Source organism: Stegostoma tigrinum, chromosome 6 (assembly GCF_030684315.1).
Source record: "Stegostoma tigrinum isolate sSteTig4 chromosome 6, sSteTig4.hap1, whole genome shotgun sequence".
NCBI lineage: Eukaryota > Metazoa > Chordata > Chondrichthyes > Orectolobiformes > Stegostomatidae > Stegostoma > Stegostoma tigrinum.
The window spans coordinates 2296713-2311209 of NC_081359.1; the positions used below are offsets into that span (position 1 = coordinate 2296713).

At 41.7% G+C, this 14497-nt stretch overlaps 1 protein-coding gene across 1 annotated transcript in view; it reads right to left on the minus strand.

The window, feature by feature from the left end:
- Nucleotides 1–11262, minus strand: part of LOC125453436 (uncharacterized) — a 221303-nt gene extending 210041 nt beyond the window's left edge. The window contains exons 1-3 of the mRNA XM_048533047.2: nucleotides 11227–11262; nucleotides 10855–11093; nucleotides 10626–10774 (exon numbers count right to left, since the gene is read on the minus strand). Coding sequence (XP_048389004.2) covers nucleotides 10626–10774; nucleotides 10855–11093; nucleotides 11227–11262 — 424 coding nt within the window. The remainder of the gene's footprint in view (nucleotides 1–10625; nucleotides 10775–10854; nucleotides 11094–11226) is intronic.
- Nucleotides 11263–14497: the final 3235 nt, after the last annotated feature.

The following is a 14497-nucleotide window of genomic DNA, read 5'->3' on the forward strand; positions in this document are numbered from 1 at the left end:
AACATCTTCTCTACTTCTAGCTTATCTATTCCCTTCATAATTTGATATGTTTCTATAAGAACCCCCCTCAATCTTCTGAATTCCAATGAATATAATCCCAATCTACTCAGTCTCTCCTTATAAGTCAAGCTCCTCAAGTCCAGAATCAACCTAGTGAACCTCCTCTGCACCCCTCCAGTGCCAGTACATCCTTTCTCAAGTAAGGAGACCAAAACTGCACATAGTACTCCAGGTGTGGCCTCACCAGCACCTTGTACAGCTGCAACATAACCTCTCTGCTTTTAAACTCAATTCCTTTACCAATGAAGGACAAAATTCCATTTGCCTTCCTAATTACTTATTGTATCTGCAGATCAACCTTCTGTGATTCATGTACAAGGACACCCAGGTCCTTCTGCATAGCAGCATGCTGCAACTTTTTATCATTCAATTAATAATCCTTTTTACTATTACTCCTACCAAAATATATGACTTCACATTTATTTATATTGTATTCCATCTGCCAGACCTTTGCCCACTCACTCAATGCATCTATGTTCCTCTGCAAAGTTTCACAGTCCTCTGCACACTTTGCTCTGCCACTTTGACACCCTACACATGGTCCCCAACTCCAAATCATCGAGATAAATTGTAAATAATTGCATTCTCAACACCGATCCCTGAAGCACACCACTAATCACTGATTGCCAGCCAGAATAGCACTCATTTATCCCTACTCTTTGCTTTCAGTTAGTCAACCAATCCTCTATCTATGCTAATACTTTACCCCTAACACCATGCATCCTTATCTTATGCAGCAGCCTCTTGTGCAGCACCTTGTTGAAGACCTTTTGGAAGTCGAGGTACAGCACATCCACTGGATGCCCATTGTCCACCTGGCTCAGAATATCTTCATATAATTCCAGAAGATTTGTCCAGCATGAACTGCCCTTCATGAACCCATGCTGTGCCTGCCAAATGAGACAATTTTTATCAAGATGCCTTGCTATTTCTTCCTTGATAATAGACATAAGCATCTTCTCCACTACACTAGTTAAGTTAACTGGTCTATAATTCCCCGTCTTTCATCTACCTCCCTTTTTTAAACAGTGGCGTCACATTTGCTGTTTTCCAATTTGCTGGGACTGCCCCAGAGTCCAGTGAATTTTGGAAAATTACCACCACCTCTTTTAGTACGCTGGGAAGCATTTCATCAGGGCCAGGAGACTTATCCATCCTTAGCACCATTAGCTTGCCCAACACTACCTCTTCCGTAATAATGATTGTTTCCAGGTCCTCACCTACCTTCGTCTCTTTGTCAATTACTGGCATGTTATTAGTGTCCTCCACTGTGAAGACCGATACAAAATACCTGTTCAAAGCCTCGGCCATTTCATCATACCCCATAACGAAATTCCCCTTCTCATCCTCTAAAGGGTCAACGTTTACTTTAGCCACTCTTTTTTGTTCTATATATTTATAGAAACTTTTGCTGTCTATCTTTATATTCTATGCTAGTTTTTTTCTCATGTTCTATCTTGTTTTCCTTTATTGCTCTTTTTGTGGCTTTCTGTTGACCTTGAAAGTTTTCCCAATCTTCTAGTTTCATGCTGTTTTTGGGCCCTTTGTATGCCTCCTTTATTTCCTTAGACACCCATGGCAGATTACCCCTTTTCTTACAGCCTCTTTTTTTCATTGGAGTATACTTTTGCTCAGCACTTTGAAAAATTGCTTTGAAAGTCCTCCACTGCTCGTCAACTGACCCACTATAAAATCTTTGTTTAGTCCCCCTTGTTCAAGTATGGGGACCTGGTATTGGATTTTATCTTCACACTCTCCATCTGAATTCTAAATTCAACCAAACTATGATCACACCTTCCAAGAGGATCCCCAACTGTGAGGTCACCAATTATTCCTGTCACATTACACCGGACCAGATCTAGGATAGCTTGCTCCCTTGTTGGTTCCATTACATATTGTTCCAGAAAACTATCTCGGACACACTCAATGAACTCCTCCTCAAGGCTACCCTGACTGAGCTGGTTCGACCAATCTACATGTAGATTAAAATCCCCCATGATAATTGCCTTACCATTTTTAAAGGCATTAGTTATTTCTTTATTTATTGCCCGCCCCAATGTGATGTTATTATTTGGTGGCCTATAGACTATGTCTATCAGTGACTTTTTCCTCTTAGAATTTCTAATTTCCACCCAAATGGATTCAACCTCATTCTCCATAGAACCTACATCATCTCTCAGCACCGCCCTGATGTTGTCCTTGAATATCAGAGCTACAGCATCTCCCTTACCTTCCTGTCTGTCCTTCTGAATAGTCTGGTCCCCCTGGATATTTAACTCCCAGTCGTGACCATCCTGTAACTGTGTCTCTGTAATGGCTGCCAAATCATCTTCATTCGCGATGATTTGTTTCGTTAACTCATCAACCTTCATACGAATGCTACAAGCATTCAGGTAAAGTGCCTTTATGCTAGCTTTCCTACCCTCATGATTTCCAACATCTCTAATAATATCTCCTGAGTTATCCTTCCTTTTTGCTTCATTCACAGTCTGCCTTGAACTTAAACCGTCCTGCACACATGCTAACCTGCTGCTTGCCTTTTTATTTATCATCATGCTCCCTGTCGTTTTCCCTTTCCCTTCCCCCTGACTCACTTGTTTAAAGTCCTAGTGACCACACTATTTATCCTTTTCGCTAGAACACTGGTTCCAGATCGGTTCAGGTGGAGACCGTCCCATCGGTACTGATTACACCCCCCCGCATTCCAAAACTGATGCCAATGCCCGATGAAATGGAACCCCTCTTTTCCACACCACTCCCTTAGCCACATGTTCACTTCCCTAATTTTCTTATCCCTAAGCCAATTTGCACGTGGCTTGGGCAGTAATCCAGAGATTATGACCCTCGAGCACCTGTTCCTTAATTTTGTTCCTAGTCATTTATATAAATGACAAAAATGGTGGACCCAACACTGATCCTTGTATCATACCACTGGTCATAGGCCTCCAGTCTGAAAAGCAACCCTCCACCACCACCCTCTGTCAATTACTAAAAGCCAATTTTGTATCCAAATGCCTAGCTCTCCCTGGATTCCATGTGATCTAGCCTTGCTAACTAGTCTATCATATGGAACCTTGTTGAACACCTTACTGATGTCCGTATAAACAATATCCATCATTCTGCTTTCATCAATTGTCTTTGTCACTTCTTCAAAACACTCAACCAAGTTAGTGAGACACAATTTTCCATGCACAAAGCCATGTTGACTATCCCTAATCAGTCCTTGCCTTCCCAAATATGTAAGTCCTGTCCTTCAGAATCCCCTCTAACAACTTACCTACCACTGACATCAGGCTCAATAGCCTATAGTTCCCAGGCTTTTCCTTACCACCTTTCTTAACCAATGGCACCACTTTCACAGCCCTCCAGTCTTCTGGCACCTCAGCTGTGGCTGTTGATGATACAAAAATCTCAGCAAGGGGCCCAGTGATCACTTCCTTTAGCTTCCCACAGAGTTCTGGGGTACCACCCAATCTGGTCTCTGGTTTTTATCCACTTTTATGCATCTTAAGATATCCAGCTCCTCCTTTTCTGGACATTTTTCAAGATATCACTGTTTAACTCTTCAAGTTATCTAGTTTCCATTTCCTTCTTCACAATAAATACTGACTCAAAATACTCACTTAGCATCTCACCCATTTCCTGCTGTTCTACAGCAACGTTCAACAATTGTTGATCTTTAAGGAGCCCTATTCTCTCCCTCGTTGGTCTTTTGCCATTAATATATTTGTAGAATCACTTTGGATTCTCCTTAACCGTATTTGCCAGAGCTATCTCATGTCCTCTTTTTGCCCTCCTGATTTCACTCTTAAGTATATATTCCTACTGCCCTTACACTCTTCTAGGGATTCACGTGATCCTAACTGTCTATACCTGCCATGTGCCTTCTTCTTTTCTTGACCAGAGCCTCAATTTCTCTAGTCATCCAGCATTCCCCACACCTTCCAGCCTTGCCCTTCACACTAACAGGGACATACTGTCTCTAGACTCTCATTATTTCATTTTTGAAGACCTCCTACTTTCCAACCATCTATTTGCCCTTACTGTAATTTGGGTATTTAACTTTTAAATCCAGTCTATCCTTCTCCATAAATATTTTAAAACTAGTAGAATTACCTTCACCGGCTCCTGAGTGCTGCTCCGCTGATACCTCAGGCACTTGCCCTGCCTTATTTGATTGATTTATTGTCATATTTACCAAAATACAATAAAAAGCTTTGTTGACAAGCAGTCCAAGCAGATCGTAGTAAGCAAGCATCATAGGGTGAAAGAAAACCTTACACAGAGGCAGTAAGGGTTAAGTTGCACAGGGCGTGCATTAGGAAAGATCAACATTGTTTGATGTTGGCAAGTCCACCCATCGGCCTAATAATGGCTGGGAAGAAGCTGTACCTGAACCTGCTGGTGGGTGTGTTTGGTCTGATGGAAGAGGTTGTAGGGGGCCATTACCAGGTTGTGATGGGTCTTTGATAGAACATAGAACATAGAACATTACAGCACAGTACAGGCCCTTCGGCCCTCGATGTTGTGCCGACCTGTCATACCGATCTCAAGCCCATCTAACCTACACTATTCCATGTACGTCCATATGCTTGTCCAATGATGACTTAAATGTACCTAAAGTTGGCGAATCTACTACCGTTACAGGCAAAGCGTTCCATTCCCTTACTACTCTCTGAGTAAAGAAACTACCTCTGACATCTGTCCTATATCTTTCACCCCTCAATTTAAAGCTATTCCCCCTCGTGCTCGCCATCGCCATCCTAGGAAAAAGGCTCTCCCTATCCACCCTATCTAACCCTCTGATTATTTTATGTGTTTCAATTAAGTCACCTCTCAACCTTCTTCTCTCTAATGAAAACAGCCTCAAGTCCCTCAGCCTTTCCTCGTAAGACCTTCCCTCCATACCAGGCAACATCCTAGTAAATCGCCTCTGCACCCTTTCCAAAGCTTCCACATCCTTCTTATACTGCGGTGACCAGAACTGTATACAATACTCCAAGCGCGGCCGCACCAGAGTTTTGTACAGCTTCACCATAACCTCTTGGTGTTGGTAGCCCTTCTGCAGCTGCGAGCCAGTAAATGAATTCACAAGAGAAGGTCAAGGTTTGCTCCTCTATTAGGTTCCTCCACTCACTGAATTAGAAAATTTTGAGGGTATTGAGGCCAGTCAGCAGCCGTGATCATATTGAATGGTGGAGCAGATTAGAAGAGTTGAATAGCCTCCTCCTGATCCTCTCTTCTATTATAATAAAAACTGAAAGAACTGTGGATGTTGTAAATCAGGAACAAAAACAAAGTTTCTGGAAAAGTTCAGCAGGCCTGGCAGCATCTGTGAAGGAAAAGACAGAGTTAATGTTTCAGGTCTGGTGACCCACCCTCAGAACTGTTCTGAGAAAGGATCACCGGACCCAAAATGTTAACCCTGTCTTTTTTTTAGATTAGATTCTCTACAGTGTGGAAACAGGCCATTCAGCCCAACAAGTCCACACCGCCCCTTGAAGTATCCCACCCAGACCCATTCACCTATAATCCACACACTCCTGAACACTACGGGCAATTTAGCAGGGCCAATCTACCTAGCCTGCACATCTTTGGACTGTGGGAGGAAACCAGAGCACCTGGAGGAAACCCACGCAGACACAGGGAGAATGTGCAAACTCCACACAGACAGTCGTCAGAGGCTGGAATCGAACCCAGGTCCCTGGAGCTGTGAGGCTGCAGTACTAACCACTGAGCCACCGTGCCGCCCCCATTTTTCTTAGCAGATGCTGCCAGACCTGCTGAGCTTTTCCAGCAACTTTGTTTTTGTTCCTATCTTTTATTGTTTCTGAGTAAATTTTAGAAGGGGTTATGGGTTCACAGAGACCTGGTTGATGTGTGCACATAAACTGTTACAGGTGTGAGGCCATATCTAGAGTGTGGTTAATAAAGTACAGAGTACCCTGTAAATTATCATCAGGAGAAGAGTTCAGAAGAAGGAAAACTATGATTAAGTCTATGTAAAATATTGGCTCAGCTCATCTGCTGTATCATATCCTGTTTAGAAAGAATATGATAACTTTAGAGATGCAGCAGGAAAGGTTTATGAAAATGGTTCCTCAGATGAGGAGTTTCAGCGATATTAAAATATTGGTGAAGTTCAGACTGTTCTACTTGTTGAAAGTTAAATGGAACCTTGACAGAGATGTCAAATCTCTTAAAATCATATCAGACACCAAACTGTAACCTTGTTTCTCTCTCCGCTTATGCTGCCAGACCAGCTGAGTTTCTCAGCACATTCTGCTTTCTTTTGTTCAAGATCACCAGCATTTGCCATGTTTTGCTTTTAACTCCCATTGAAGCATCATTGCATCCTGCTCACAAACCACATTTCCACCAAGTGTGCCATCTGCAAACTTTGAAAAATTGCAATTACCCCCATCAAAGTCTGATATTGAGCCATTGGCTGCTCCTCTCAATTTTCTTCCCATTAACCAAACATCAACCCACTCTAGTGTATTACCCCCAGTCCTGTAGTGGGGGCTTCATGAAAACCTTTCTGGAAATCCAAATCACCTCATCCCCTGGTTTGCTCTTGACTCTGCTAGTAACATCCTCACAAAATCCCGGGTTTGTCTAATCTCCAAAAATCCATGCTCACTTTTCCCAATAAGTGATTTTCTAAACATCTAATAATAACATGCTTTCTGACAGATTTTACCAAGACCGGATCATGCTAACTGCTCTCCCTCCATCCTTTCACCATCCCCACCTTAAACCTATGCCCTCTAGTTTTGGACACCCCTTCCCTGGAGAAAAGATGATGGCCTAGTGGTATTATCACTGGACTGTTAATCCAGAGACTCAGATAATGTTCTGGGAACAGGTGTTTGAATCCTGCCATGGTGGATGGTGGAATTTGAATTCAATAAAATATCTGGAACCAAGTGTCTGATGATGACCATGAATCCACTATTGATTGTGGGAAAAATTCGGGTGGTCCATGAGCCCTTTAGGTAAGGAAGCTACCATTCTTACCTGGTCTGGTGTACATGTGACTGCAGACCCACAGCAATGTGGTTGACTTGTAACTGTCGTCTGGGCAATTAGGGATGGGCAATAAATGCTAGCCTAGCCAGCGACTAACTCATCCCATTAATGAATAAAGAACCTTGCCAATTCAGTCTAACAATGCCCCTCAGGATTTTATAAACCTCTACAAGATCACCTCTCAACTCCTGATGCTCCAGGGAGAATACCTCCACCCTATTCAGACTCTCCCTATAGCTCAAACCCTCTAACCCTGGCAACACCCTTGTAAATAATTTCTGAACCCTTTCAACTTCAACAGTATCTTTCCTATAGCAGGGAGACCAGAATTGCATGCATTATTCCAATATTCCAAAAGTGGCCTAACCAAAGCCCTGTACAGTTGCAACATGACCTCCCAGCTCCTATACTCAATGCACTGACCAATAAAGGTGTACGAAATTCCTTCTTCACTATCCTGACTACCTGTGTATCCACTTTCAAGGAACTATGAACCTGCACTCCAAGGTCTCTTTGTTCAGTAACATTCCTCAGGATCTTACCATTAAGTGTGTAAGTCCTGGTGTGAAGCTGGATGAACACACCAGGCCAAGCAGCATCAGAAGAGCAGGAAAGCTTGATGTTTCGGTTCGAGACCCTTCTTCAAAACAGTTCTGACCAGAAACATCAAGCTTTCCTGCTCTTCTGCTGCTGCTTGGCCCGCTGTGTTCATCCACCTTCACACCGTGTTGTCTCAGATTCTCCAGCATCGGCAGTTTCTACTATCTTAAGTGTATAAGTCCTGCCCTGACTTGCCTTCCCAAAATACAGCACCTCATATTTATCTAAATTAAACTCCATCTGCCACTCCTTGGCCCATCGGCCCATCTGATCAAGGTCCTGTTGTACTCCAAGTTAATCTCCTTCACAGTCCACTGTGCCACCAGTTTTGCTGTCATCTGCAGACTTACTAACCATACCTCCTATGTTCACACCCAAATCATTTTCATAAATTTTGCTTTCAGAACAGCTGAAACTAAATTACAAGATGTTGGATGCCGTATTCTGCGTGCAGTTTCTCAGTACTCTGTTACAAGAGACAATAATGATGGAATTCCAGTCTGTCAGCCCCACAGCACGAGGAACATGGGGAGCTGGTGTCAAAGGCTACATTTGTTACATGCATAAACAATTCACTGAACATTTAACCTCAGAATAAAGATGTGAAAACACTTTCAATCTTGATGAAGTACGAGGAAAGGAAGGAGCAAGACATGGGGGCTATAAATTCCTGGAGATCCAGCTTCTCTTGTTATCTATTATATGAATTTGTATGACCTGCATGTAAATTGAATCTTTGTTCTGAGGTTAAACATTCAGTGAATGTAGTAATTCCATCATTTGAAACCAGCTACTCCTGGTGTTGCAAGTCTGACTAATCGGAATTGTTGCTCCTTAGTGAGATTAGTGAGAAACAACAGGGCATGGCATCCCAACATCCTGAAATTTAGTTTCAGCCTTTCTGAGAGCAAAATTTCCTCAGCCACTTGACATGGGAACAGAAAATAGGATGGGCGCTAAATTGGGTGGAGATCTGGCATCAGGGCTCTCCACCCTAATTCCCACAGACGTCTGTCTGATTACACTGAAACTTCAGGTAGATTGCAATAGAAAATTTTGGCTAATATCCACAGCCTTCCTTACCCCGATTCAAACTTCTGCAGTGTTTCTTGTGAATTTGTGGCTATTGCAACAATAAAAATGGATGACTTCACGCTGGGTATGATCAACAAGTTGAGGCACAAGGCAAGTGAAACATTTTTATCTGTTTTCCAGTGATGCTCCCAATTTCTGTTCATTTTAGTTTGTATCATCACAAATATAAAATTGTCTCTGAAGCAGTCAGAGAACATCTTAGAATGTACTTGTTTTCCTTCCTTGCACTAACAAAATATTACATCCTAACATTAATAACTATTGTATTTTATTAATGATACGGAGGTGCTGGTTTTGAGCTGGGGTGGAAGAGGACAGTAGTCCCATGACACCAGGTTATAGTCCAACAGGTTAATTTGAAATCATCAGCATTTGGGGTGCTACTGCTTCATCATCTGAAGAAAGAGCGAGGCTCCAAAAGCTTGTGATTTCAAATAAACCTGTTGGACTATAACCTCGTGCCATGTGACTTCTGGCATTTTATTAAAGCATCTCAAATTGGGTTTGTCACTTAAAATTAAGTATTAAAGCAAATTTTGTTTTCACAGAGTCCAGCATACAAGCATCAGCTCTAAATGGGGGTCCAGAAGCTGTGCCTAATGGATAAGAAACCAGGGAGCTATTTCCTGGAGGTGGCTTGGTCTTTGAACTCACCGTGCAAGGCCAAACAACAGTCAAGTTTCTGACGCTGTTGGCTCAGTCACAGAGCTGTGCAGCTTCAAACCCTTACCAGCCCCAACAGGTGAGGCACAGACTTTTACTTACCAATTACTGTTGTGAATTATAAGATAAACAACACTAAAACATTTTAGTCATTAAGCAATGTAAATGTGCACATCATCATTGCAATTAGGAAAACTTGAATAGATTAACAGGAGTGACTATGTCTAAGAAATTGCTATTATCAGTTAACTTTTTTCTATGAACTCATGCGACGTGGGTGTCACTGGCTATCCAGCATTTCTTGCCCATCCCTAGTTGCCCTTGAGAAGGTGGTGGTGAGCTGTCTTCTTGAGCCATTACAGTGCATGTGCTGTGGGTTGACCCACAATGCCCTGAGGGAGAGAATTCCAGGATTTTGACCCAGTGTCACTGAAGGAACGGCAATATATTTCCAAGTCAGGGTGGTAAGTGTCTTGGTGGGGAAATTGCAAGGTGTGGAGTTCCCATGAATCTGCTGCCTTTGCCCTACTCGATGGAAGTGGTCATAGGTTTGGAAGATGGTGTCTAAGGATCTTTTGTCAATTTCTGCCAGGCTTCTTATAGATAGTACACACTGCTGCTACTGAGCGTCGGTGGTGAAGGGAGTAGATGCTTGTGGATGTCGTGCCAATCAAGAGGCTACTTTGTCCTGGATGGTGTCAAGCTTCTTGAGTGTTGTTGGAGCTGCACCCATCCAGGCAAGCTCATGTTTTATTCCAAGGTTATTATGTTGTTAACAAGATCATCCCAATGATTATTGAAAATATTGCACCTTGCTTGAGACAGCCACTCCAGTCATGAATCCTGAACATCAACTGCCAATAATGATTCCCTAATGAACCTCTTAAATGACACTGTTATTTTTGAAAATGATGCTAGTTTACTCAAAAAGATACAAGGTACTCAAATTCAACCCAACTGAGAGTCATAAACACTGAAGGAGGATATGAATTAATATCATTAATATTTACTTTAAATTATCACAACCAAATTTCAGATAGATTTAATTCATGCAATTTATGTTTTGCTAAACAGCCTGTGTTACTGTGAAATGAATTTAAAGAGGATGAATAAAAAAGTAAATAGATAAGTTTCTTCTTTGCTCATGAGCAATGAATTTAAAAATGATAACATACCACGTCCTTCAAAGGAAATCATGATATCAGCTTCCATATCATGGACTCTGACAAAATTCAGTGGGGTTACTTTTTGCCAAATATTCACAGCCCTCCATATGGCATCTTCTATCTCAAAGTAGCTTAGTTGAGGTAGATAGTTCACTATACTTTAGGAAGGAAAAACATGGTTTTATCATTTTTTATATTCAACCAAAATAAAAAGGAATACATTATTCAAATTCTTTACTTGTATGTGACAAATGGCTTCATCCATCGAGGTCTCCCCGGATAGAGTTGATAGTGAGCGAGATCAGGAAAACCACATCGAGGTGCTTTCATTACTCCCATCGTTTCATGGTTTAGTTCCCCTGTTTCCTGCAGTCCATAGAATTTTTGCAATTCTTTAATCTTTCTTGATAAGGAGTCCTTACTTTCTATGAGACTTTTTGAACCATGACCAAAGGTATAGAACTGTTTAATGAATTCCTGTTCAGAAAAAAATACAATTAGAGTGAACCCTACTGCATTACTATCTCCTCTACTTTTATAAAAAAAGGTAAAATTATCACAATATCAAACCTACAAATACATTTATGAAGGATTGTTAAATATTACAAACCTGTGCATAGTTCAAGTCATTTTGAGATATTTCCATTGCTTGATTTTGAGTAGAGATAGGCATAGAGTGAACAGTATTCACAAATAGAAAAGAGAAGGTCAAACAAAGGCACTTCATCCTCAGAGCTAATCCTGATGAACTAAAACATTTGCTGGGACTGAAACCTTTCTATATTTAATTGTCTAAATTCTTGATGAGTCATTTCTTGTCTGAGAAAGTTTACACCAATGTTTTGTTGTTAAATTAGGAGGGAAATGATGTAAGAATAATTGGATAGGTATCTCATAAAAAATACTGGCCCAGGCTAACATACTCTTGATTCATGTTCTCCTGTTGGGAATTGTAAATTGTAAATATGTTCAGGCATAGTTGGATGGTTTTAATGAAGCCAAATTGAATACACTACTGACATTGCAGTGCTGATGAAATGTTAGGAAAGTCACTCCTTTTCAGTGTACAAACAGAATGATAACAGAGAATGCCAGGAATTTTTTCCTTGAAATAAATAAGAAATTTGTTAAAGAATCTGTCTGATGAATCATTGAGCATCTGAATATTACTGTGAAGGTAGATTCCAAGCTTGACCCCTACATTTTGTTCCGTTCACTAGCCACAGTGCGATCACAAAGATCTGAAAAGGTCACAGAGTGAGAAGAGAAGGAGCGGGTAAGGTTCCCTCTGATCCAGCTTGGAAACGTAGGATGAAGACAGATTCAGATTTAACTGTGATGCCTCCTGCTGTAGACTACATTCCCACTGACGTTTGCACATGGCTGAGAATGTTTGGTGAGGTCTGTACCCAGGAATAGATTCACTTTTTCTCAGCTAGAAAAATAGTTGTTGCCTGCTTAATAAATTAAAGATAAACTTTATTCAGCATGAACTAACTGGAACAGAAGCATTACGTTCATTCATCACTTCAATGATAGCAACAAAACCTCAGGAGGGACAATATTTGAATGTGACGCTGTGCAGCTTCATTCCTCTGTGCACAAATTGTAAGGTCAGGTGAACTTCAATCAGAGGAAGCAGACTCTGTCAGTATCTGAAGAGCTGTGAATTATACTGGAACATGTATGATCATCAGTGAACATCCCACTTCAGACCGTACACTGAAGGCAGGCAGCTCCTGCAGCACCATCCGATGAACCTCCCACAACCCCAACTGACTGTCTTTGTGCTGAAATATTCTCTCTGGGTTTTCCATCAAATTGTTTTGCTTAGTTTCCTAGGTTCAAAATACTGCCTTAACGTTAAGGGCAGTACTGGTATGATTGGTACTGCTTCTGGTTTGCCGTCCCATAGTTCTCATTGAACCAGGAGAACCAGGATTAATTTCCTGAACTGAATTAGCTCTATTGTCACATGTACTCAAATGAGTACAGTGAAAAGTTTACAAGCAGCTGCTTAAGGTACCATCCTAGGTACAAATGCCCCTAGTTACAGCTTCTTCAGTTACAGATCTCACAAAATAGACAAGTTAAAAAGTCCAGCATTGCAGATTTTAGAAATAAATTATAAATTGGATAAAGAAATAAACATTTAGAACAATGGTCATCCAATCTAGTCCATGCTGACAACTAGCCTTCAGTCTACATTAGGCCTTGACTCCAGACCATGCCTGGCTTCACCTCAAGCTTCACAAGGCTGGGAGATCGTTCTGGAATCATCTCAAGATGGGACAACCACACTGAGAGCATCACAAACAGCCAGAAGGGCACCATGTCAGGCCTAGAGACTGCCATGCCAGGCCTCACTAGGTGTACACTGAGGCCGGGAGTTCCAAGGACAGGAGTTCCGTGGTCGCAAGGACCGAGGCCGGGAGGTCGGAAGTCGGGAGGCCAAGAACAGACAAGAGGAGAAAAAAGACAGAGAAAGAAAACGAAAACATATGGATGGAATGGGAGCCATTTTGGATATGGCCCTGCTTGATGGTCATGGTAGAGTGGGGTATATCCTGGACCAGGAGGTTACAGATTGGGCATGAATACAGTTCTACAGCCCAGACTACATACTCCTGCCAACATCAATAACTTTTCAACTTCTTAGACAAATATCTGTCTCGGCCTTAAAAATATTCCAATTTTGCTTCTTCTGCTTTTTGAGAAAGAGAGTTCAAAGACTCACAACGCTCTGAGAGAAAATATCCTGCTTCCCTTTTATCTTACAGAGGTGACTCCTATTTTTTAAGCAGTGATCCATATTGCTAGATTCTCTCACCAGAAGGAACATCCTTTCCACATTCGAGGCCCCTCGGGATCTTGGATATTTCAGCAGAATCACCTCTTACTTTTCCAAAGCCCAGCAGTTCCAAGTCAAGTCTGTCCAATGTCCTGATACAACAATCCCAGGGATTAGGAAACATTCTTTGAACTGCCTGCAATACATTTTGATCCTTTCTGAAATAAGGAGACCGATTCTGTACATGATAATCCAGATATGATCTCACTAGTCCCCTGTATAAGTATAACCTCCCTCAGCAATAAACAATAAAATTCAACTGATGCTCCCACTTGCTGTGTCCGTAGACTCACTATTTGCACATGGACACCAGCTCAGTCCATAGTGCTGATATGAAGCCATTTTTAGTGATAGACATTGAAGGCATAGAAACACAGGAAACAGGAGTAGGCTATTCAGCCACATGAGCCTGTTCCACCAGTCAATCAGAACATGGCTGATCTATGAACCTACAGTTGTCTTTGGCTCACACCCCTTAATACTTTGCCCAAAAAAATTATCAATCTGAGATTTAAAATTAACAGCATCTACTGGCATTTGTGCAAGACCCCACCCAGAGTACATTCTGTGTCCTTACCATCCTTAGTGTTCCTTCAAATTAGTGTTCAACAAGGACTGATTCATCACCCAAAGTAAATGGCAGAAATAATGGGAACTGCAGATGCTGGAGAATCCAAGATAATGTAGTGTGGAGCTGGATGAATACAGCAGGCCAAGCAGCATCTCAGGAGCACAAAATCAGAGGATGAAGTGTCTAGGCCCGAAACATCAGCTTTTGTGTTCCTGAGATGCTGCTTGGCCTGCTGTGTTCAACCAGCTCCACACTTTGTTATTGTAAATGGCAGGATGAGCAGGTTTCCTTGATTTGATTTATTGTTGTCACATGTACCTCAGTACAGTGAAAAGCTTTGTTTTGCATGCAGTATAGGCAGATCATAGCAAACAATGGCACACAGTTGGTGCGTGCGTTCAAGCTTCTGTACCTTCTGCCTGATGGGAGAGGTTTGAAAAGAGCATTAACATGGTGGGT